Genomic DNA, 24817 nt, shown 5'->3' on the forward strand with positions numbered 1-24817 from the left:
TTAGAGATAGTTCACACTCTAAACTGATCTAAATTTTTTTTACGATATATTTTTATTCTGTAATATTATTGTTTAATATCTCTGTATTAATTCATTACTTACTATGTATTTTTTATATCTCTTTGAACTGTATGTGTTTATAAATTATAATAATAATAAAAAGATAGAAAAAGAAAGAAAGGAAAAATGTATCCATGCCACAAGGCTCTCACCACCAGGTTCAGGAACAGCTGCTACCCCTCCACCATCAGGATCCTCAACAACAAACTCAATCAGTACAGTTTTTAGCACGACATTCTCAGGGTTGTATGTGATGCCCATGTATTTACCCTGACAATAAATCTGAACTTTGAACTGAGAAGTCCTGATGAGTCACCATAGATATTTCAGAGGACAACCAAATTGTTGCGACTGAGGTATCACCTAGTAGGCTATTAATGGATATTAGTGAAGTAGATGGGATTTTACCTACAGTCCAGCAGTTAGATGGTTACTATTAATAATGATACCAGATTGATTTAATTTAATAAGATCTGGTTTCTCAGGAGTACCAGTCCTGAGTTAACCACAATAACCCCACAACCTACTGTTCAGCCATTAAGCAGAATCCTTCCAAGGGAACTTTAAGAATATAGTGAAGCTACGAGATAAGGAGTAAATGACATTTTATGCTACTTTGGAACATGTACCACTGCAAAAAGCTGCCATTAACTGCAGAGCCAGAACTCTGGTAGGTTTGCCATTCAGGCACCTGCCTACATTTTGTCCACACCTTGATGAAGGGTACAAGCCCAAAACATTGGTTATATATCTTTAACCTTGCTACGTAAAATACACGGTATGACCTGCTGTATTTCTCCAGCTTTGTGTTTTTACTTCAATCAAGGTATCTGCAGACATTCATGTTTTACATTGGAAAGGTGAAGCAGGATTATTTGCAAAAAAAAGATAGTTTTCTGTTTGGATAAGGTTTTTAAAATCAAAATAGTTCCACTGGGCCAGTGCCAAAGATTTAAGCATCTGTTCTCCACCCAATCCAGCAGAGCATCCAAATGCAACCAATGAAATCACAATGTTAGCTTATATCTATCTGACCCAACAAACTGTATTCTGCATGAAGACATGGGAAGACCAGTGGGGAAGAACATGGCCAAGAGTCACCAACGTTACCAGGATCAAATTAGTCTACAATTCAGGATCATCCCATATAACAAGCCTTAAATGAACGCGATGAATGGTAGAATGGGAATGTCACCCTGTTTATAAAAGGCACAAATTTGAACAATATTCATGCCAAATTCCAAAATCTCCCTCAGGAGGATTTACTTGGGCTAATTTGTCTAAAACATCACGATTTATTGAGTGTTAGCAAATAATACTGCCAAGTGTTCTCCAGAAAGTTTCAAACTCTTCTGAAAATGTGGGTCTCATTCCCTCTCTCTTCCCACCATTCTCCCCAATTGTGATTATGGATTACCCAAACATCCAGGAAATTCATCCCCACCCTCTCTCTTGACACAGAGGTCATGAATGGGAGATGCTCAGTCTTGAAGGTCCGAGACTTTGAAGCATAGAACATTACAGCACAGAAACAGGCCCTTTGGCCTTTCTAGTCTGTGCCAAACTATTATCCTGCCTCGTCTGACTGTCATGCACCTAGTCCATCGCCCTCCATACCCCTCCCATCCATGTACCGGTCCAATTTTTCCTTAAATTTCAAAATGGAGCCTGCTTCGGCCAGCAGCTCGTTTTACACTCCCACCACCCTCTGTGGGTAGAAGTTCCCCCGAACCTTTCCACTTTCACCCTTAATCGACGTCCTCTGGTTTGTATCTCGCCTACCCTTAGTGGAAAAGCCTAGATTTATTTACTCTGTCTATACCCTTCATAATTTTGTATACCTCCAAATCTCCCCTCATTCTTTTATGTCCCAGGGAATAAAGTCCTAACCTGCCTAATCTTTCCCTGTAACTCAGTTCCTGAAGTTCCGAGCAGCTGAGTCACAAAGGGTCACAGCAAGCAAGAACATGGAGAACAAATTGACGCAGGCACCAACACCAAACCCTTTGAGCAGTTAGTCTGTGCAAACTTGGAGCATGGTCCAGGCCTTCAACATCAAAAACATTAAGCAGCTGGAGTGATGCAAGTAATGTTGTTTGGATCGTTTAATCTAATGGCACTGTGAAGAATGCAGGTCGGTGCCTGAACTTCCTCTAGAGTTTGCAGAGGTTTGGTAGGACATCAGAAACTCTCCCAATTTCAAGATGTGTGGTGGAACATGTGCTGACTGGCTGCATCACAGTTTAGTACGGGGACACCAAATTCCCAGAGGGTATAGCCCTCCAAAAAGTAGTGGACACAGCCCAGGACATCACAGACAAAACTCTACCCACTATCTGGAACATCTGCAGGAAATGCTGCCGTCAGAGAGGCAGCAATCATCAAAGATCTACACCACCCAGCACACATGCTGCTCTTGCTGCTACCATCAGGAACGAGGTAAAGATACCACAAGACTCACACCACCAGGTGCAGGAACCCGCCGCCATCAAAATCCTCAACAACAAACTCAATCAGGGACTCATTTAAGGACTTTATTTAAATTTTTATTCTCTGATTTGTACAGTTTGTTTACAATTCTTTAATGGTTTACATGTATGCATTTTTTTCTGTGCTACCAGTAAGTGGTAATTCTGCCTCGCCCGCAGGAAAAAGAATCTCAGGATTGGTTGTGATGTCATGTACGTACTTTGAAAATAAATCTGAAATCTGATTGTGCTGAAGGCAGATGCCCATTATGTATGAGATAACAACATTCAGATTTGGTAAAAGATAGCAAAGAATAATTCAACAAGGACTGGATAGGAGAACAAGCGCTCACATGCAGGGCTGTAGGGCTCATATCCTGAACATAAAGACAACGGTGTGGGTTACAGTCAGGAAAATGTCTATAATAGATTTTGCTGATTACATTGGCACTCATGGGAAACCCCAGTGTCAACACTTGATTGGGTGAAAGCCAAATACTTCAGTGGCCTATTGATCAATTAGTGTTCACATGGCTAAAAAGTGATATAATTGTGGTTTATCACAGATGAAAGACCACATGGAGATTCAGAACTGTACTTCATATTCAGACATTAGAGTCAGGCACTTATACAATATTGCAAAGCCCAAATATGTGTGATTATTCTGGTTTACTAATTGAACCACATGGATACCTCTGCTGGGGGGGGGGGGGGGGGGTATAGCTCCAGACAACCCTGAAAGCCAATCTTATGCCAATGGGCAAGATGCCCTGTTCCTGTACCAGTCCATGATGCAGCGGGTCAGGCTGTGGGAGTGTTGGAGGCAAATTCATAGACACTCAATGTCTCTGTAGACATTGCTACGCTCAGCAAGACAAAGTGCACCAGGACAGGTACTTGTGCCAAAACCTCAAAGACCAACAGGGAGTCCTAAATTCAATAACAAGGTTTCTCCTCTTGGGAGGGGCTTTTTGAGTCAACATTCAGCCACTAATGCAGCATTTACAGAGAGTCAACATATAACAGGAGCAAACTGCAACAATTCATCCCAATACAGGATAGGAATTAATCAACAATTACATTTAAAAAATTTATGTGGATAAAGATAGGCATAAAATTCTGCATTGTTCCTATGTGCAATCCTGGGAGGGGGGGGGGGAAGGAAGAAAAAAAAATCCGCCCTCAAATGAGGCTGACATTTTCACTTGGCAGACAAGCAGGGTCAAAGATGACCAGCAATATTTTCTCACAATAGAATGTACCCGCTGTTCTACTGATGAGAAAGGAGGAAATAAACAGCACAAAAAACTCCATGGAGCTGGAGTTAAATTAATCTGGACCATGACAACGGAGGCTTTTAAATCTTTTTTTTCCACCATTTCTACACAATTTCTCTGCATTCTTGTTGAATACACAGCGAGCAATAACAGCAAAACACTTGAACCTATTGAGATTAAGGAATTCACTCCACTTGCAAGTTGGACAATAGCAGTTAATTTCAGGAAACTGGCAAGGCAAATAGATTACTGACAGTCATAATTTATAGTGAGGGGTCCATTGGGACTGAATTATTATTTATTGTGACATTTCCCAGTGCAAATTAATTACTAAATGCTCTTGTAAGACATCCAAAAAATTAAATGTTCAGCCTTTCATGGCTAAATGGTTTCCAGATCACACAATATTTAATAATGGATCAGAGGGATGGGGCAAGGTTAAGTGAGATAATAATTTAAAGTGTATCATTAACTTGAATGAACACTGTTGAAATATACCAAAACAGGGAAGAGTTTTTGACTAGTTATAGCAACCATCCAAAAACACGTTTTAAATGGATTTGTCAGGTGTTATTTAAATGGCAGAAAGTGAATGATAATGCACATCGAGTACCCGAGAAATAAATTAATCCTCCAATGACAAACACTAGATCAGTTTTGTCTGTCCACTGCAACCCCAGAGGCTTTTTTCACCTAATTAACCAAGAACAAATTTTGGTGCAAGATTCAATGACTCCAGATGCAGAGTCACAATTCCTCTGCTGTACTCTGGTAATCTGCGAGGGAGCCAACCTCAGAAAACCAGTCTTTACTGAGCCTGTAATTTTCCCAGAACCCCCTCCCCCCACCTCACTGACCTAGCTGAATAAATTCTGATAAATACATTTGAATTATTGCTCAGTATGGCACCGTTCTGCTCTATTAGTGCAGAGTTACTGGTAACAGGTGGCAAATAGAAGAGTTTTTGACCCAGATTTGAATACAAATCCAACACACTAGGACATCCAAGTTTCAAACATTACCTCATCCAAATTGGAAAGAACCACTATACTCCTTTTTCTGAGCTATTTTGATGCAGATTAACTTGTAATTAATTATTTTCAAAGATTAAAAGGGGAAGACAATAGACTTGTCTATCAGATGTTAAATTCATTATTTCAATTTCTAATTATTTATTGATTGGATTGGAATTCTGTAAAAACTACTTGAAGGGTTAATTGGAGGAATAACATAATCTCACAATCAGTCAAGTCTATCAAATAATATTTTCTTCTTCCAATGAGATAGCCTCCAAATGAACGGGTAAAGTAGGATTCAACAACATTGGGATCTCGGAGCAGAAAATTATACTCAAACTCATTCACTACTGAAATCCTCATCTGCACCTTTGCTACACCTCGATTTGATTATTCTTTATTCATTTACAGAAAACAAGTGTGACTGGCAAGGCCAAACACCCATTCCTCATTGGTCTGGAGATGACATGTAGCCTCCTCTGTGTCCACATGTTCAGAAGCAACAAGATACTTTTAAAACATTCTAATGGCTACTTACTCAATGTAAATTTATTACTACTGCCTGGATTGCGACCTGCACCAATCCTCATTCACTCTTTACCCCTGTTCCTTTACAACACCAAATCAAGAAATTAAAAATTTCTTATAAAGTAAAAACAAAAATTCTGGAGGAACATAGCAGGTCACGCAGCGTCCATGGGAGGTGAAGATTTAAAAGAAAACAATGTTTCAGACCCAAGACCTTGAAGAAGGGCTCAGGCCTGAAACATTGGTTATACATTTTTATCTATGCTGCGTGACCTGCCGAAATCTCCCAGCATTTCTTTGTTTTTACTACAATCTCAGTATCTGCAGAGTTCTGTGTTTCATATAACAATTACAGCACAGAAACTGAACTAAGTCCTCTCCTCTAGCCCCACCCACCTGCACCCTGCCCATAGCCCTCCATTCCCCTCCCATCCATATACCCATCCAATTTTTCCACCACTACTTCTCTCAGAAGCTCATTCCACGAAGCCACCACTCTCTGAGTAAAGTTCCCCCTCACGCTACTTCTAAACTTCTGCCCCTCAACTCATGTCCTCGTTTCAATCTCTTCTATTCTCAATGGAAAAAGCTGATCCACATCAACTCTAATTATCCCTCTCATAATCTTAAATACCTCTATCAAATCCCCTCTCAACCTTCTACGCTCCAAGGAACAAAAACCTAATTTGCTCAATCTTTCTTTGTAATCTAGATGCTGAAACCCAGGTAATTTTTTCGTAAATCTTCTCTGCATTCTCTCTACCTTGTTGATATCCGTCCTATAATTCGGAGAGCAGAACGGCACACAGTACTCTAAATTTGGCCCCACCACATTTAAAATTTCTTTACCTTTTTATCAAAACTCTTCATGCTGCTACTACCCTTCCCTGTTTTTAACTTCCACCGACTCTACAAACTGGAAATCATCTGTGGTCCACTCATTTTGCCCTCCCACTTGCTCCAGGATTTTATCACTCCCCTAACGACGTCCATCCTTTCAGCTGCTAAGACTCCCCCCTCCTTCACTGCTTATTTCCCTAAAATACCAATTTCATACTTTGCTTAACACAGTCTGAAAAGATGCAGATGCTACAAAAATAGAAGGTACAACATGCGCTGATTTATTTTTGAAAGTCAATATAAAACTCAACTCAAGCCATTTTGCATCTGAGGTCCCAAAATATATTATTTTTTAAATTCCTTTGAGAAATTACCAAAGTAAACCAACATAGAGTTATTGAAGGGATCAGATCTAAATGTCTTTTGGGTGCCTCAACCTCTTCAAAGGCACAAAACTGCTCCAAATTCAACATAAAATGGCTGATCACACTCCAAACAGAATGATATGAAACATGACTAGTCATGCAGGTTCAGTCAGAGGCAGTTTGGTATTTTGGTTCAAGTTACAGTGACCTTTACTCCACTTGGCTCCGCATAGATGAAAACTGAAAGAGTTCCATTTCTCTACACTAATCAACTGCATCACTATTCCTTGTTCACAAAACATTTACAAATATTAAGATTTGAGCAGTAATCCAAATGTCAGAAAGTCATTCATGGCTTGCCCATTAGTCGGCTACATACCTTGCCTCGGTGACATTGACATTTGACTCTGTGCACACATCCGATTGGACATACTGTGAACAGTCCACCAGCGACATATTGGGCCTGCACAACGCCAGAAAACTTGGCCGGAGACGCCCCACGGTGTACTTCGCAATGTCAGTCAATGATTGGCTCACTGCAGCACCAAAGATGAAGGTTCCCATCACCTTGTACAGGGCAGCAATGTAGTTGTTGAACGCTGATTTTGAATACAAGTGTTTCAGGCGAACCATAATGGCCTCTCCAACTGTAATCTAAAGAAAGCAAATAGGTAAAATGAGGGACAAAATCCTCAGCTGGATAAGGTGTGAACTAAGCCTTCCACCCAGGAAGATCCCCACTTAATATCCTTGATTCATTCGCACATGTATATTGGACTCAACACACTCAGTGCCTCTACTTCCTCAGGAGTTTGCAGAGATTTGGGATGACACCAGAAACCCTGGCAAATTTCTTTAGAATGTGTGGTGCTGACCCGCTGCATCATGGACTGGTACAGGAACACCAATATTCAAGTGTAAAGCCCTGCAAAAGGCAGTGGACACAATCCACGACATTGCAGGCAAAATTCTCCCCACTATTAAGAACATCTACAGGGAACGCTGCTGTCCGAGAGCAGCGGCAATTATCAAGGATCCACACCACCCAGCACACGCTCTGTTCTCGCTGCTACCATCAGGAAAGAGGTCTACCCCAGGTTCAGGAACAGCTGCTCCCCCTCCACCATCAGACTCCTCAACAACAAACTCCATCAGGGACTCTTCCTCGTGCACTTTGATTTTTAAAAAATTCTCTTTCTATATTGCAGTTTCTTTTTATTTGTTCACGTGTACAAATCCTGAGTACAGTTTTTCGCATGACCAAAAAGTGCTAATTCTGCCCAGCCCACAGGAAAAAGAACCTCAGGGTTGTATCTGATGCCATGTCTGTACTCTGACAATAATGTTGTTGGTGAGAGGGCATTTGCTGCTTCCCCTGACTGTCCAAACATCAAGGGTGGAAGGGCAGCCCGTGTCTGTCCATCTACTCAAAATGCAGCTAACCATGACTTTGTAAATGAAGAGTAGCATCAAGGCTAACACAGCACTCGACCTCAACCAGACTGTTGTGAGCCAGGAGTCGCACATCAATCAGATCAATCATGAATAGATTCCCTTTTAGGATCCTGGCCAACTTCCAGTCAATTAAGTTTTGTGAGCATCACTGGAGCTTTCTGCCCATCCTAAGCTGCCACTGAACTAGCAGAGGGTGAGCCTGCTGCACTGAAATGCTGCATTTCTGAAGTGGTGACTTCCAGGATTTAGACCCAGCGACAATGAAGGGCCAGCAATACTTTCTCCGAGCCAAGATGGTGAGCGATTTGAGAATAAAAATGCAGCTGGTGAGGTAGTCATCACCCACTGCCTTGCTAACAGCAGGCCAAAGGCTGCTCACTGTGCCATGGACCCCCAATCTTACAAACAACCCTCCACCACCACCCTCTGATTCCTACCACCAAGTTTGCATCATTCTTCTGGGATCCCATGCGATCCAACCTTCCAGACCAGTCTATCAGGGGAGACCTTGTCAAAGCACTTTGTAAATGTTCATGTAGACAGCATCTACTGCCCTGTGCTGTGATGGTCAACTCAAAGAATCAAATTTGAGAGACACTGACAGCCCAAAAATCAAAATGCAGGCAATTCCCACCTCAGAGTCCCCTCCAGTAACTTTCACGTCACTGACAAACCTATTGGAATTCCTTGAGGAAGTGATGAGCAGGCTGGATAAGGGAGATGCAGTGGATGTTGTGTGTTTGGATTTTCAGACAGCCTATGACAAGGTGCCGCACATGAGGCAACTTAACAAGATAAGAGCCCATAGTAAAAGAGAAACATACTAACGTGGGTAGACAGGAAGCAGAGTCAGAATATTCTGGTTGGCTGTCAGTTGCTAGTGGTGTTCCACAGAGGTCGCAATGGGGCCATTTCTTTTTATGATTTAGATTATGGCTTTGAGTCCAAGTTTTCAGATGATATGAAGGAAGGCAAAGGAGCAGGTAGTGTTGAGGAATCAGGGAGGCTGCTGAAGGACTTGGATAGATTCAGAGAATGGACAGAGAAATGGCAAATGAAATAGTCAGAAAGTGTACGATCATGAATTTGTTAGAGAAAAAAATAACTTGGCAGATTATTTTCTTAATGGGGAGAAAATCTGAAAATACCCAGATGCAAAAGGGTCTGGAGTTCTCGTACACAACTGAAAGTAAACTTGCTGGTTGAGGCGGTGGTGAAGAAAGCAAATGCAGTTCATTTCCAGAAAAATAGAATATGAGAGCAGGAATGTGATGTTGAGGCTTTAGGAGGCCCTGGTAAGACCTAGTGGGGTATTTTGAGCAGTTTTGGGCTCCTCATTTAAGAAAGGATGTGTTGACATTGGAGAGGGGTCAGAGAAGATCCAGAGGGATAATTGTAGGAATGATAGGTTTATCATAAGGGGTGCATTTGACAGCTCTTGGCTTGTACTCGTCGGAATTTAGGAGAATGAGGGGAATCTCACTGAAACATTTTGAATGTTGAAATGCACGGAGACAGTAGATGGAGAAAGGCTATTTCCCATGGTGGGAGAGACTAGGACAAGAGGGCACAACTTCAGAATTGAAGGATGTCCACTGAGAACAGAGAGGCTAAGAATTTCTTCAGCCAGAGGGTGGTAAATCTGTGGATTTTGTTACTAGAGGATGTTGTGGAAACAAGGTCATTGGGTGTATTTAAGACAGAGATAGATAGGCTGTTGACGAAGCCAGGACATCAAAGGTTATGGGGAGAAGGTCGGGCAGTGGGGCTGAGTGGGAAAATGGATCAGTTCATGATTAAATGGTGGGCAGGCTCAATGGGCTGAATGGCCTATTTCTGTTCCTATGTCTTGTCGTCTTAAGGAAACTCAAGTATCGATTAATGTTAGATTGTATTTTGATTTTAACAACAAGCTGAAAACCAAAATGGAAAATTCTGGAAGAAATTAGCATAATCATCTGTAGAAAGAAAATCAAGACAATGTTGGGTCTCTAACCTTTGCTCAGAACCAGATTCTTGGCCCTTCCACTTGTTGGTTACTCTTTCCACAGACTATGCTTGACTGGCCAAGTTCTTCCAACATTTCTGTTTTGATTTCAGATTCCATTATCTCCACCATTGCAAGTCGCAAAGCCGCGCCCATAATTTAGCTGCAAATAACATCCAACTTTCAGCATACTGTAAAAACACATAGAAATGCTGGAGGAAGTCAGCCGGTCTCGCAGTGCCCAGTGCTGGTAAAGATGTCTTACTGTTGTTTTGGGCCAGAGTCCTTCTTCAAGGTAGAAGCAGAAAAAAAACAGGAAGGTGTCTGAATGAGCTATGGAGAGTGGGGAGGAAAAAAGAGTCCAGACCAAGAGAAAAAGGTGTTAATTAGATATGATAAGAGGAAAGATGGGAATCAATTTCGGTTCTGTGAAAAAATGCAGAAACTGCAGTATCTTTACTTTTAGAAAAAAAACCAATAAATATTAGTGCCATGTTGGGTACGCTTAAAAATGAACTTTCTCTTGTATGCGGGCATTAGATTTTGAACAGTTAGTCTGACCTTACCCATAAAAGAGTTCCACTCTGAAAATGTATGATTCATCAGGGAGAGGCAATTCTGATCAGAGTCTGAATGACAACAGTCAACTGATTATATTAACAAAAGAGGGTGTCATTACTGAAACAAACGGTCATGTTACAATCAATCATTAAACAGCAGAACAACCAAGGCCAAAATGTTTATTCTCCCACAACCTTAAAGGAAATGTCTTACGATGCAAATGAGATACAAAGAGTTGTGCAATAACTTTTTTTTTGAACGTACATTTTAAAATGTTTGTTTTGGTCATAGAGAAATTCTTTCACTCACAATAATAATACAGGCTGGAATAATAACTGCTGCCATCATCCAGTGTGAAATGGTATCCTTCTTGTATGGATAGTTGATACTGTCATCATTGCAGTAGAATCCCCGTATCCTTGGCTTAGCTTGCAAGGTCAATATGACAAAGGGTAACGAGGCTGTGAAAAGTACACACAAACGTCAAAAGAAAGTGAAAGCAAATGGGTGAAACTGTACATTTTTGCATGGATCAGAACAAGACCATGCATTGTCAACTCTTCAGAAACCATGATGAGGTACACACTGAAGGCCCAAATGCACAAATGTAAAATAATTGTACAAGTGCTAAATCTGGGAGTGAGAAATGGGCACTCAGACCAGAGCAACGACAAAGCAGTGGAAGCTTAATTCTGCAGGGAAACTCATTCATGTTAATTTGGGTATCAGCATTGACTCTGATGCCAAATTTAATCCACATTTATTACAAAATACATTCCAATCAAAATCATACTGTTTCAGATAAATTTGGGGCAGTAAACTTGAATTGAGTGTTGAGGGTGAGGTGGTGCCAACCAAAATAGTGGTCAAGTCATTCGAATATCACCCGGAAACCTTGACTATTGGTTTCTCAAGTTCAATCCCACCTGAGGAACCCAAGTCAAGCAATGAACTAAATCTGGAATATTATATAAAAAAACTATCCAGGGTGGCGGTTAGCGTAACACTGTTACAACACCAGCGACCGGGCCTCAAATCCTGCGCTTTCATTACGGAGTTTGTACCTTCTCCCAGTGTCTGCGTGGGCTTCTTTCCACCCATCAAAACATACCAGGGTTGTCGTTCAATTTTGTGAGAATGGGCAGCACGGGCTCGTGGGCCGAAAGGGCCTGTTACCGTGCAGTTTGCCTAAATTTAAAAAAAAATAATTCTGATCACAAACTAATCAGATTATCTTCCAGAATTCAGCTAGTTCACGGAGAAGACCAGCCATTCATCCTTTTCTGCCCCATCAGCAACTTCAAAACTATGGCTGATCTCAACTCTGCTCCAAAAGGGTAGAGGAAGTCATTTAAGAATGGGCAATAAATCCCATCTTTCCAGGGACTAAATAAATGCCACAATATTCACTTTCAGAACTGCTGTAAAATTTCATCTCTCCACAACTCACCAATCCAACTACAAGTTCACCATCTCACAATGGTTAGCGGATAGGCAAATCTTAAAAATCCAGGAGCTCCCCAATCAATAAAAAGATGACCGAAAGCCAAAAAAAATTTGAATTTAGATAGAACTGCTCATATTAGCCCTCCAAGATGCTACTATTTATTAATATATGTATAGCATACAGGTACCTCCCGACTAATAAACCTACTTGACCAAATTTTTTTTTTAAATAAGAAAAAAATACAACATTTACGCTGTTTATGTTGCATTTGACAATCTATAATAGGAATGCAGGGCACGCAAGAGCCAAAATGTATGTACTTACCTTGTAATTCAGCGTCCCGGGGTCCAGAGGTTGGACGCGGCCATCTTGAGTCCTGTGTGCATGTGTTGGTCTTTGGTTGGCGCATGCGTGGTGGGTTTGCATATTGGAGTTTGGTTGGCGCATACACAATGGGCCCGTGTATCGGAGTTCGGTTGGTGCATGCGCGAGAGTTAAGGGCACAAATTCAACATCATCAGGTTGCTTAACTCTCAAGCATGCATCAACCAGATAACAAGTACACATATTTTGGCTCTTACGTGCCCTATATCCCAGTTATAGTTTGCCAAATACAACAAAAATCTACAAAGAAAAAAAGATTTGATTAAAAAGTTTGCTTTAAGACAGCGGTACTCCATATGGGCGGGCAAAATTCTGACTTGTATCCATTCTGAGATATGAACGATCCTTCAGTCCCAATTACGGTTGCAAGTCAGGGATGACCTCATTGCTTGCCTGTCTCGACGTTATACTTGGTTGTGTGTTTGCATGTGTTTTTTTTGCACCGATGATCGGAGTACGCCATTTTGTCAGATTGCAGGATGATTGTAAACTTAAACTTGATCTTATACCCTGAACATTCACTGGCCCTTTATATTTATTTAAAATCCCTGGCTCAAATTTTTGACATTTAAAGTGAGTCATCAATTAGGCAGCAAACAAATTAAAGCAAACAAGATACCACAAATTATGAAGAGATATTGATAATGTAATTCATATCAGTCATGTTGGTAAGGGTTGACTATCAGCCAGATCACTCCTAACAACACTGAGGGGATTGGCAAGGTGACAACTCATTCCAAAGCCATTTCCAACAGTGCAATGATCCATTCTGCTGACTGGTTTTCACCTATGTCTGGTTTACAATCCTCTCTGATCCAGAAGTAAAGGTACAATTATCAAGACATTTCTGACTCCCAAGTCCAGCTTTCCATGACAGATCTTTTATTTCCACAATAATGAGCAAGTGTGATTTGACCCAGAATTAAATCACTTCGATCCTAGGTTACAATCAGAAGGGAGAAGGAAGGAGTATTAATGCAAGTCAAGGACATCAGTCAGAAAACCCAAGCAGCTGTAATATAGCAGACTGAGAACTGAAGGTCAAGCCACTAGTTGGTGTTACTTCACAATGAAGGCACTATTTTCTGAAACCAGGAAATACTGTAGAGACACAAGGAAAATATTGCAATTTTCATTACATTATAACTAATTGCAAGCAAAATCTTTGGCTTGGCTTCGCGGACGAAGATTTATGGAGGGAGTAAAAGTCCACGTCAGCTGCAGGCTTTTTTGTGGCTGACAAGTCCGATGCGGGACAGGCAGACACAGTTGCAGCGGTTGCAGGGGAAAATTGGTTGGTTGGGGTTGGGTGTTGGGTTTTTCCTCCTTTGCCTTTTGTCAGTGAGGTGGGCTCTGCGGTCTTCTTCAAAGGAGGTTGCTGCCCGCCAAACTGTGAGGCGCCAAGATGCACGGTTTGAGGCGATATCAGCCCACTGGCGGGGGTCAATGTGGCAGGCACCAAGAGATTTCTTTAGGCAGTCCTTGTACCTTTTCTTTGGTGCACCTCTGTCGCGGTGGCCAGTGGAGAGCTCGCCATATAACACGATCTTGGGAAGGCGATGGTCCTCCATTCTGGCGACGTGACCCACCCAGCGCAGCTGGATCTTCAGCAGCGTGGACTCGATGCTGTCGACCTCTGCCATCTCGAGTACTTCAACGTTAGGGATGAAAGCGCTCCAATGGATGTTGAGGATGGAGCGGAGACAATGCTGGTGGAAGCGTTCTAGGAGCCGAGGGTGATGCCGGTGGAGGACCCATGATTCGGAGCCGAACAGGAGTGTGGGTATGACAACGGCTCTGTATACGCTTATCTTTGTGAGGTTTTTCAGTTGGTTGTTTTTCCAGACTCTTTTGTGTAGTCTTCCAAAGGCGCTATTTGCCTTGGCGAGTCTGTTGTCTATCTCATTGTCGATCCTTGCATCTGATGAAATGGTGCAGCCGAGATAGGTAAACTGGTTGACCGTTTTGAGTTTTGTGTGCCCGATGGAGATGTGGGGGGGCTGGTAGTCATGGTGGGGAGCTGGCTGATGGAGGACCTCAGTTTTCTTCAGGCTGACTTCCAGGCCAAACATTTTGGCGGTTTCTGCAAAGCAGGACGTCAAGCGCTGAAGAGCTGGCTCTGAATGGGCAACTAAAGCGGCATCGTCTGCAAAGAGTAGTTCACGGACAAGTTTCTCTTGTGTCTTGGTGTGAGCTTGCAGGCGCCTCAGATTGAAGAGACTGCCATCCGTGCCGTACCGGATGTAAACAGCGTCTTCATTGTTGAGGTCTTTCATGGCTTGGTTCAGCATCATGCTGAAGAAGATTGAAAAGAGGGTTGGTGCAAGAACAATAGCCATGTAATTAATAGCCAATTTATACATTAGTAAATTGCATTAATTATCTGGATGTAGCAATAAATTCAGTGTGAATGATTACTTGAGACAATGAAAGACATTAATTAACACATTCAAGAGGGGTGCCGATCAGGTTGATCAACATCACCAAAGATTGTGGCTCAATAAATATTCAGAAGGAACAAAACACAAGCAGGATAGAAACACTGGCTGAATGAAGAAATTGTTTATTTTGGAACTATTTCATGATTTATATTGACAACATTTCAAAGCCTTTATATCTGTGTGAATGCTCTTCACAAGACCTCCGAAAGATATAATCTATGGAAGAATAGATTGCTCTTTACAAAAAAATTTTCTGGTAGGACAAATGTTAGTCCCTTTAGAAAAATTAACAACAGTTTTGCTTTGCATCTATTGCCCAATTTCATTCTTAAAACAATAAACTAACATGTTCTGGCATCACCTTACATGTTCCAGCCTTGTATTCAATCCTTCCATGATCCTGGCCCACTCCTCCCCCATAGCCAACCCTGTAACCATCCACAATTCTGGCACACCACTTTGTGTCTCTTGTGAATTCCCTTCTTCATTTGATATTTCAGCCAACTGCATCACAAACTCTGCTTTGTTTTACCTAAATCTAACTCTCCAACTCTCATGCTCCAGAAAGCTTGCTTCACTTTGACCAGCATTTAGCCCCTGTATCTCCTTTTGTGGATCAACAGTTGGGATGGTGCACTGCAATAAATGTTATTGGCAAAATGCAAAAGCTAATCAGGTTGAAGACTGTTGCAGCTGTTTTAAAAAGAAAGCTGGCTCCACATCACTAAAGTCAAAGCTTTTTGTAAGTCTACAAGTCAACTGACTCGCTTTCTGAACCCAAGAGCTTACATTTTTTTCAACAGGACAGAGATAAACAGTTTATATCAACTAATTTGCAGTGATTGGTGTGTACTCAGGGTAGGAAAGAATTTAAACATCAATTTGGACAGCTTCTTCCCCTCTGCCATCAGATTCCCGAATGAACAATGAACCATAGGCACTGCCTCACTTTGTCTTTTTCTTGCACTATTTTTATTTATTTTGCAAGGTGGTTTATATAAACATTTGCAGTGTGATGTTACTGCAAAATGATGAATTTTGTGGCATGCTCATGACAAATTCCGATTGTAATTCTGAAATAATCTCAAATGAATATGGCAGAGCAGGTTTGAAGTGTCATCTTTTTCACTACCGTCACAATTTCACTAAAGTTAAAATTCGAACATCGTTGTTCAGGCAGTGTTTGTGGAACAAAATGAGAGGTGGTGCACTTTCTGATGAAGGATTGACCAAAAATCTTAACGGTTTCTCCCACCAGTTGCTATACAACTTGCTGCCTATAGCTAGTAACTGCTGAGTTTCTCCAGCACGTTTGTGTATTAATTGCTAACAATTTTTTTGTATTATTTGAGCAATTCCTTTTAACTCTATCCTGAGAGACCAATCAAACAAATGTAAAGGCTTTGAAATGTTGTCAATATAACATCACTTAGAACATGGCTTAGAGGAGCTAATGGGTGAAAATAGATGGTGTGAAGTCATTGTGTACAGTCTTCTTTTTTTTTTCTTTGGCTTGGCTTCGCGGACGAAGATTTATGGAGGGGGTAAAAAGTCCACGTCAGCTGCAGGCTCGTTTGTGACTGACAAGTCCGATGCGGGACAGGCAGACACGATTGCAGCGGTTGCAGGGGAAAATTGGTTGGTTGGGGTTGGGTGTTGGGTTTTTCCTCCTTTGCCTTTTGTCAGTGAGGTGGGCTCTGCGGTCTTCTTCAAAGGAGGTTGCTGCCCGCCAAACTGTGAGGCGCCAAGATGCACGGTTTGAGGCGATATCAGCCCACTGGCGGTGGTCAATGTGGCAGGCACCAAGAGATTTCTTTAGGCAGTCCTTGTACCTTTTCTTTGGTGCACCTCTGTCACGGTGGCCAGTGGAGAGCTCGCCATATAACACGATCTTGGGAAGGCGATGGTCCTCCATTCTGGAGACGTGACCCATCCAGCGCAGCTGGATCTTCAGCAGCGTGGACTCGATGCTGTTGACCTCTGCCATCTCGAGTACTTCGACGTTAGGGGTGTAAGCGCTCCAATGGATGTTGAGGATGGAGCGGAGACAACGCTGGTGGAAGCGTTCTAGGAGCCGGAGGTGGTGCCGGTAGAGGACCCATGATTCGGAGCCGAACAGGAGTGTGGGTATGACAACGGCTCTGTATACGCTTATCTTTGTGAGGTTTTTCAGTTGGTTGTTTTTCCAGACTCTTTTGTGTAGTCTTCCAAAGGCGCTATTTGCCTTGGCGAGTCTGTTGTCTATCTCATTGTCGATCCTTGCATCTGATGAAATGGTGCAGCCGAGATAGGTAAACTGGTTGACCGTTTTGAGTTTTGTGTGCCCGATGGAGATGTGGGGGGGCTGGTAGTCATGGTGGGGAGCTGGCTGATGGAGGACCTCAGTTTTCTTCAGGCTGACTTCCAGGCCAAACATTTTGGCAGTTTCCGCAAAGCAGGACGTCAATCGCTTAAGAGCTGGCTCTGAATGGGCAACTAAAGCGGCATCATCTGCAAAGAGTAGTTCACGGACAAGTTTCTCTTGTGTCTTGGTGTGAGCTTGCAGGCGCCTCAGATTGAAGAGACTGCCATCCGTGCGGTACCGGATGTAAACAGCGTCTTCATTGTTGGGGTCTTTCATGGCTTGGTTCAGCATCATGCTGAAGAAGATTGAAAAGAGGGTTGGTGCGAGAACACAGCCTTGCTTCACGCCATTGTTAATGGAGAAGGGTTCGGAGAGCTCATTGCTGTATCTGACCCGATCTTGTTGGTTTTCGTGCAGTTGGATAATCATGTTGAGGAACTTTGGGGGACATCCGATGCGCTCTAGTATTTGCCAAAGCCCTTTCCTGCTCACGGTGTCGAAGGCTTTGGTGAGGTCAACAAAGGTGATGTAGAGTCCTTTGTTTTGTTCTCTGCACTTTTCTTGGAGCTGTCTGAGGGCAAAGACCATGTCAGTGGTTCCTCTGTTTGCGCGAAAGCCGCACTGTGATTCTGGGAGAATATTCTCGGCGACACTAGGTATTATTCTATTTAGTAGAATCCTAGCGAAGATTTTGCCTGCAATCAAGAGCAACGTGATTCCCCTGTAGTTTGAGCAGTCTGATTTCTCGCCTTTGTTTTTGTACAGGGTGATGATGGTGGCATCACGAAGATCCTGAGGCAGTTTACCTTGGTCCCAACAAAGCTTGAAAAACTCATGCAGTTTGGCATGCAGAGTTTTGCCGCCAGCCTTCCAGACTTCTGGGGGGATTCCATCCATACCTGCTGCTTTGCCACTTTTCAGTTGTTCGATTGCCTTATATGTCTCATCCAGGATGGGAACCTCATCCAGCTCTAGCCTTAGGGGCTGTTGAGGGAGCTTGAGCAGGGCGGAATCTTGGACTGAGCGGTTGGCACTGAAAAGAGATTGGAAGTGTTCTGACCATCGGTTGAGGATGGAGATCTTGTCGCTGAGGAGGACTTTGCCGTCTGAGCTGTGCAGCGGGCTTTGGTCTTGGGGTGAGGGGCCGTACACCGCCTTTAGAGCCTCGTAGAAACCCCTGAAGTCGCCAATGTCCGCGCTGAGCTGTGTTCGTTTGGCGAGGCTAGTCCACCTTACAAAGCCGTCCTGTCCAGAGAAGAAACAAGCCTTCCGTCGCGCATGCAGCTATCTTGTGTACAGTAAGCTTTCACAATCAGCATTGAGATAGGGCCAGATTTTCTCAACTCTTTGACACAGCACCATAATTTATAACCTTATTAAAAGTTTGAAAATAATCCTATGACAGGTAACTTATTAAAATCAAGCTTCAAAGTTGATTGGATTGTATTCATGGTTGCAAAAGCAACCCCAAGATCCATTAAGATAAAGTAAAAACTCGACAGTGAAGAAACTCAGCAGGCCAAATGGAGTCCTTTAGACAGCAAAGAAAAAGGTACAGAACTGATGTTTCAGGCTTGAGTCCTTCATCTTTGCTATATGAAGGAAACTGTTTGACCCGCTGAGTTTCTCCAGCCTCGTGTTTTTACTTCAACCACGGTGTCTGAAGACTTTCATGTTTTACTTCCAATAAGATAAAGGTTTAATCAAAAAATCTGAAGGAAATGAGGCATACCATCACAACAAGCTGCTTTAATTGCTACTTTTAACAAACTTTTTTTTTTCCCTAAGTAAACTGTTGTTGTCTTCTAATTAGAAGTTAAAAGCTAAAATGTACAGACTCCATGGTTGAAATAAAAAACACATGGCTGGAGAAACTCAACTGGTCAAACAGTGTACCTTGACGAAGTCCTGAAACATTGGTTATGTTGTTTTTTTAATCTTGTATCGCCAACACCAATACAAAATATTAATTTTGCCACAGACATGGACTTTTCCTTTGTATGCGTAGCAAGCTGCAAGAGCAATGTCATTTGCAATGACTTTCCAAATGTATTAGTTCAAATGTTGCTATTCCAAGTACTGTATGTATCAGTTCCTTGAATTGTTCCTCCAAACAGAAGTTTGGTAGTTCACAGTTCTAACTCACTATGCACCTCTAATATCCTCCTGCATTCGAAGGTGAATCCACCATTTACAATGCAAACTCACTATTTTTGCTCTCTCCAGGTGCCTCTCTACCTGTGAACTCTCTCTCCCCACCTACCAATATTCATTCTAAGTAAGAACATCAGGAGAGCAGGAAGTGCCCTTGGGTTCCTTGAAAAGGATGACGACAGTGCTTTCTGACTGCAGAACCAGTTGGAAACACTTAGAGTAGGTTAATTGTGGAACCTTACCCGAAATCTCTAAAAACCCTGGTTATCGATACAACAACCATCCCACAAGCTCCAGGGATGAAATTTACTGCTGAACATACAAAGAAAAAAAACACTACTTGTGTAGAAAACGAGATGCCAAAGCATTATAGCTTCCACTGGAAAAACTAAACATGTAGTGGATTTATTCATAGTCCAGGTTTGATTTAGAAGGGAAAAGGAGAAAGTATAAAATGATGAAGGAAAGGCTGTGGATGTTGTCTACATGGAGTTTAGTAAGGCCTTTGACAAGGTCCCACTTGGGAGGATAGTTCAGAAGGTTCAGGCATCATAGAGAGATTAGGGTTTGGATTAGGATTCAAAATTGGCTGAATGGAAGAAGACCAAGTTGGTTCTCGGACTAGAGGCCTGTGACTAGTGATGTGCCTCAGGGAGCAGTGCTGGGACCATTGTTGTTTGTTGTCTATATCAATGATCTGGATGATAATGTGGGAAATTGGATCAGCAAGTTTGCTGATAACACTAAGATTGTAGACGTGGTGAACAGCGAGGAAGGCTTTCAATACTTGCAGAGGGATCCAGTCCAACTGGAAAAATGGGCCAGAAAATGGCAGGTGGAATTTAATGTAGATAAGTGCGAGTGTTGCATTTTGGAAGGACAAACCAAGGTAGGACATACATAGTAAATGGTAGGGCACTAAGGAGTGCGGAGGAACAAAGGGATCTGGGAATTCAGATACATAATTCCCTGAAAGTGGCATCTCAGGTAGAATGGGTTGTAAAGAAAGCTTTTGACATCTTGGCCTTCAAAAATCAAAGTACTGAGTACAGGAGTTGAGATGTTATGATGAGGTTGTATAAGACATTGGCAAAGCCAAATTTGGAATATTGTCTGCAGTTCTGGTCACCAAACTAAAGGAAAGATATCAATAAGATAGAATGAGTGCAGAGAAAATTTACTAGGATTTTGCCCAGACTTCAGGAACTGAGTTACAGGGAAAGGTTAAACAGGTTAGGACTTTATTCCCTGAGCATAGAAGAATGAGGGGAGATTTGATAAAAGTATTTAAAATTATGAGGGGGATAGATAGAGCAAATGTAGATAGACTTTTTCCACTGAGAGTAGGTGAGATACAAACCAGGGTACATGGGTTAAGAGTGAAAGGGGAAAAGATTAGGGGGAAATATGAGGTGCCAGCTGAGGTGGTGAATGTGGGCTCAATTTTAACATTTAAGAGGAATTTGGGAAGGTGTATGGATGGGAGAGGTATGGAGAGCTATGGACTGGGTGCAGTCAGCAGGACTAGGCAGAAAAAAAGGTTCAGCACAGACTGGAAGGGCCGAAAGGGCATGATTTGTGCTGTAGTGTCCTATGGTTCTACCATTATCATCAAGTGCATTCTAAGTGCACCCCTGTAACCTAATCTACTCAATGCATGGATGGCACAGTTAGTGTAGCTGTTAGCGCAACACTATTACAGTGCCAGCAAACTGAGTTCGAATCCTGCACCATCTTTAAGAAGTTTATATGTTCTCCCTGTGATTTTTCCCGGTTACTCCAGTTTCTTTCCATCCTCAAAAAAAAGGTACATGGTTTACAGTTTAAAATGGATGGAATTGGGCAGCACTGGTCTCAATGGCCGGAATCGGTTTCTGCCGCGTTGTACATAAAATTTAATTTTAATTTAATGCTAGTTCCACTAAAATATTAAACTAAGACAAAGTCATTCAGACATTTTCTTTCTGAATAAAATGCTCTAAAGTGCTGAAGAACATCAATGTAGTACAGTAGTGGCACATTGGGGTACCTTTCCATAGCCTCCCTGACTAAGAACCATACCAAGGCAATGACCATTAGCTCTCCATTCAATCATCCACGGTTTGCAGCTCACAATTCACAAATACGCATCGCCTCACGGGATACAAATCGACTGTGGAAAATACAGTTCACAATAACAAAAATTATTCCCTAGTTTTAACAAAGTTGACTTTGATATATTTATTACCCTCCCAGCTGAGATCAGCTAACAACGTCATGGAGCCAGCAGGTCTTTCAATGCACTTCCCGTCATTTTAGATCTGACATAATTAGCTCACAATCTGTTGCTTGGCAAAGCAGTATCACAGCCTTGCATGCTTCCTGCATCCAGTGGTGAATCATGTTTCAAGCTGTGCAGTCAGTGCAGTAGGACCACAAATACAGGCCAATAAATTTATCAATGTCCTCCAAGTTCCTATCAGTTGCAGCAAACACGTACAGTATTTACCGTGATCCCATCCAAATAACTCTTCGCCAATTTCACACAGCACCATAAACAAGTCTCCAAAACCGATCTGTAAAAGTCCATTCCCATGCCCTTGAACAAACCTATCCAAATATGAACTCATTAATGGAACTGATCCAGTACTTAAGCAGCATTTGCCTGTCACTACACTGTCTTCAATGATACATGGCTTCACTTCAAAACTGGGTAAGTGAGAGAGAGAGCATTTTTGGACATGCTCAAGCATTCCAGGTCATTGATGACACTAACGGCCAGCATAGCTGGGACGATCAAACCCATTGAGAGTTAGGAGACCAATGTGTTCTGGGAGGCCCTGTGCAGCAGTGGGCCACAATCCTCCACAGTAAACTGTACAGGGACCACTCTGGTTTCAGAGCAGATTACTGGGAAAACCTTGGTAGCTTGTCAGAAATCAGAAAATTAGTCTTGCACATGTAGCCCAGCTCATTAACACAGCTTTGCACCCATTTTCAACGTGCTTCTTACGCAAGTTGAGTGCATTGAACTAACTTGCAGTCTGTGACTTTACCTTCTGAAACAAAAATTGTTGAAGATCAAAATAATAGGGGCTTCGTGGCCCGTGTTCCTGTGCCCTTACTCAAATAGACTCATGGATAATTATTTACTTCACCTCCAGCTTCTAGATTCCTGCCATGTCCTGAAATCATTCCATGCCCAAGAATCCACCCAGCTGTTCAAGTTTGTCTATTATTATCATACAATACAACAAGTATAACTGGACAAAACAGCGATCTATGGTGTTAAAACATGCAAACACATATATCGACATAGCGCACATATTTACAAATGATTTATATGCAGTACATATATAAAAATAAATAAATATTGCAAAATAAATAGTAGGATCTCAGAGGGATTTTATGAGAGGTTCAACAGTCTCACTGCCCATGGGAAGAAGTTGTTTCTCAGCTGCTGGTTCTAGCTCCTGATCCTCCTGCATCTTTATCCTGAAAGGAGTAGCTGGAAGATGCTGAGATCCTTAATGATTTTGCGTGTCCTCTTCAGACAATGATCCTGGTAGATCACGTTGATGGGGTGGGAGGGAGACCCCAGTGATGCTTTCTGCCATTCTAATGTACCTGTGGATGGTCCTCCGATCCGGTGCTCTACATCATTGTTCAATTATACAAATAATTTTATTCAGCATTAACCAATTGAAAAATTACTCCCCTCCTCCTAACTACCCCGTCAATGACAGCGTCACATGCCCCAATCCTTTTCTCCCATCACTGAAGCATCTCAAAGGGTAGATAGAAGCTCAAGCTGTCATTTAAGAGTTTTATTGTAGAGCAAACTTACAATCTGTTCTTACAAGCATTCCAAGCCCACCGTCAAACAGGACCAAAAATAAATTAAAATAGTTTCAGCTTCAAGACATTATTATTGGGACTTGAATCGGGGAAGGTAGAAATGACATTCCTGAACTATTCCCAAACCGTGGACAAACCTAACCTCCCATGAGCTCAGCAAATGGAACAAATCCAGCATTCAGGTCAAATTTGCAGGTCACTGCATCCTCCTCAACTATATATGGTCTGGCGGACACTGATAAAGCGAAGGCAGAGAATATTTTTGGACATGCACCACATTCCGTATTAAAGTGATTGGCCTTTTAAATCACAAGATTGGATTTGGGCCTTGATTACAAAGATCTTCTTAAATCATCTACTTTTTATTTGCAAGTTAAACATATCACATAATTTAACTAAGCAATTGAACCATGGTCAGCTCATTCAAGCTTTACATATTTCACATTCATTCAGCGTGACCTGGTTTATCTTTTTCTAGTACTGTAACTGGAACATAAACCTACACAGACCAATTTCATTTTCCATTTTCACTTCTTGCAATTAGAATACGTTACACAATTTAAGAAGCTGAGACCCAACCAGGATTACCATCACTGCAGCCTGAGCTAGAATCACTCAGCCATTGAGAGAAGACAAAGTATTTGCAACATTACACTAGCAACAAGGAACAATATTTTTTTTAATGAAAAGATCTGATCTAGCAATAGCATTGGTTTCTAACACGTCATTTCTCTCGACAGGTATAAAGAGATACGCTATTAATTTAGTCCCCATTTCCAGCGAGTCCAGATAAACCTTCCTTCTGATAATTCATTGCATCAAGGAGGACTGCCCTACCTTCAGAGGTAATCCAGCAGTGTAGACCCAGAGAGGCCATTTCTTCTGGCTAGAGTTGAATTTCTACAGGTGTACCGTGGAGTGCATTCTGACTGGTTGCATCACTGTCTGTCTGGTAAGAAGGTGCACAGAACTGGAGTGGTGAATGCAGCCAGCACCATCATGGGTCTCAGTCTCCATTCCATTGAAAGCTGCCTCTATCCAAGGACCCTCTTCACCCAGGCCCTGCCTTCTTCACACTGCTACCATCAGGAAGGAGGTACAGAAGCCTGAACACACCTTAAATGTTACAAAAACAGCTTCTTCCCCAGATTTCTGAATGGACAGTGGACCAGAGGCACTTCCTCCCCATCTCTTCTTTTGCTTTAATTTTTTTTTACCCCATTGCAGTTGATCATAAGATTTGCAGCTTTAACACTGTCACAAAACAATGAATGGTGTGACATGTTCATGACACAATTCTGATTCAGACTCGGGGAGGGGGGGTGTGGGCACAATCTCAGGACAAGCCCTTTAGATCTGAAAGGGGAAGAAATTTCTTTATGTAGTGGGTTGATAAAGCATTGTGAATGGACAGTGGATCTCAGTCACGAGAGATGTCCCAAGCTGAAATCGAACAATTTTTGGACACCCAAAAGGGTAAAGCAAGCTACAGGATCAAACAGGAAATAAAAGATGGATGGAGAATCAGCTGAGATGTTATTAAATGGCATTGCGGCCGTGAAGTGCCATATTGATGGTTCTGGCTTCTATTCCTTGTGCTCTCACAAATAAATGAATTAAAGAGAATTTTCCGTCTTGTCAGGATGAAAACTT

The 24817-nt window shown here is 42.1% G+C and overlaps 1 protein-coding gene across 6 annotated transcripts in view; it reads right to left on the minus strand.

Annotated features, from left to right (window-relative positions):
- LOC138758773 (phospholipid phosphatase 2-like) overlaps nucleotides 1–24817 on the minus strand; it is a 115562-nt gene that overhangs the window by 15305 nt on the left and 75440 nt on the right. For all 6 annotated transcript variants that reach the window (XM_069928146.1, XM_069928150.1, XM_069928149.1 and 3 more), the window contains exons 3-4: nucleotides 10867–11018; nucleotides 6934–7208 (exon numbers count right to left, since the gene is read on the minus strand). In XM_069928146.1, the coding sequence (XP_069784247.1) occupies nucleotides 6934–7208; nucleotides 10867–11018 (427 nt within the window). The remainder of the gene's footprint in view (nucleotides 1–6933; nucleotides 7209–10866; nucleotides 11019–24817) is intronic.

The sequence above is a fragment of the Narcine bancroftii genome, chromosome 3 (genome assembly GCF_036971445.1).
Source record: "Narcine bancroftii isolate sNarBan1 chromosome 3, sNarBan1.hap1, whole genome shotgun sequence".
NCBI classification, from domain to species: domain Eukaryota; kingdom Metazoa; phylum Chordata; class Chondrichthyes; order Torpediniformes; family Narcinidae; genus Narcine; species Narcine bancroftii.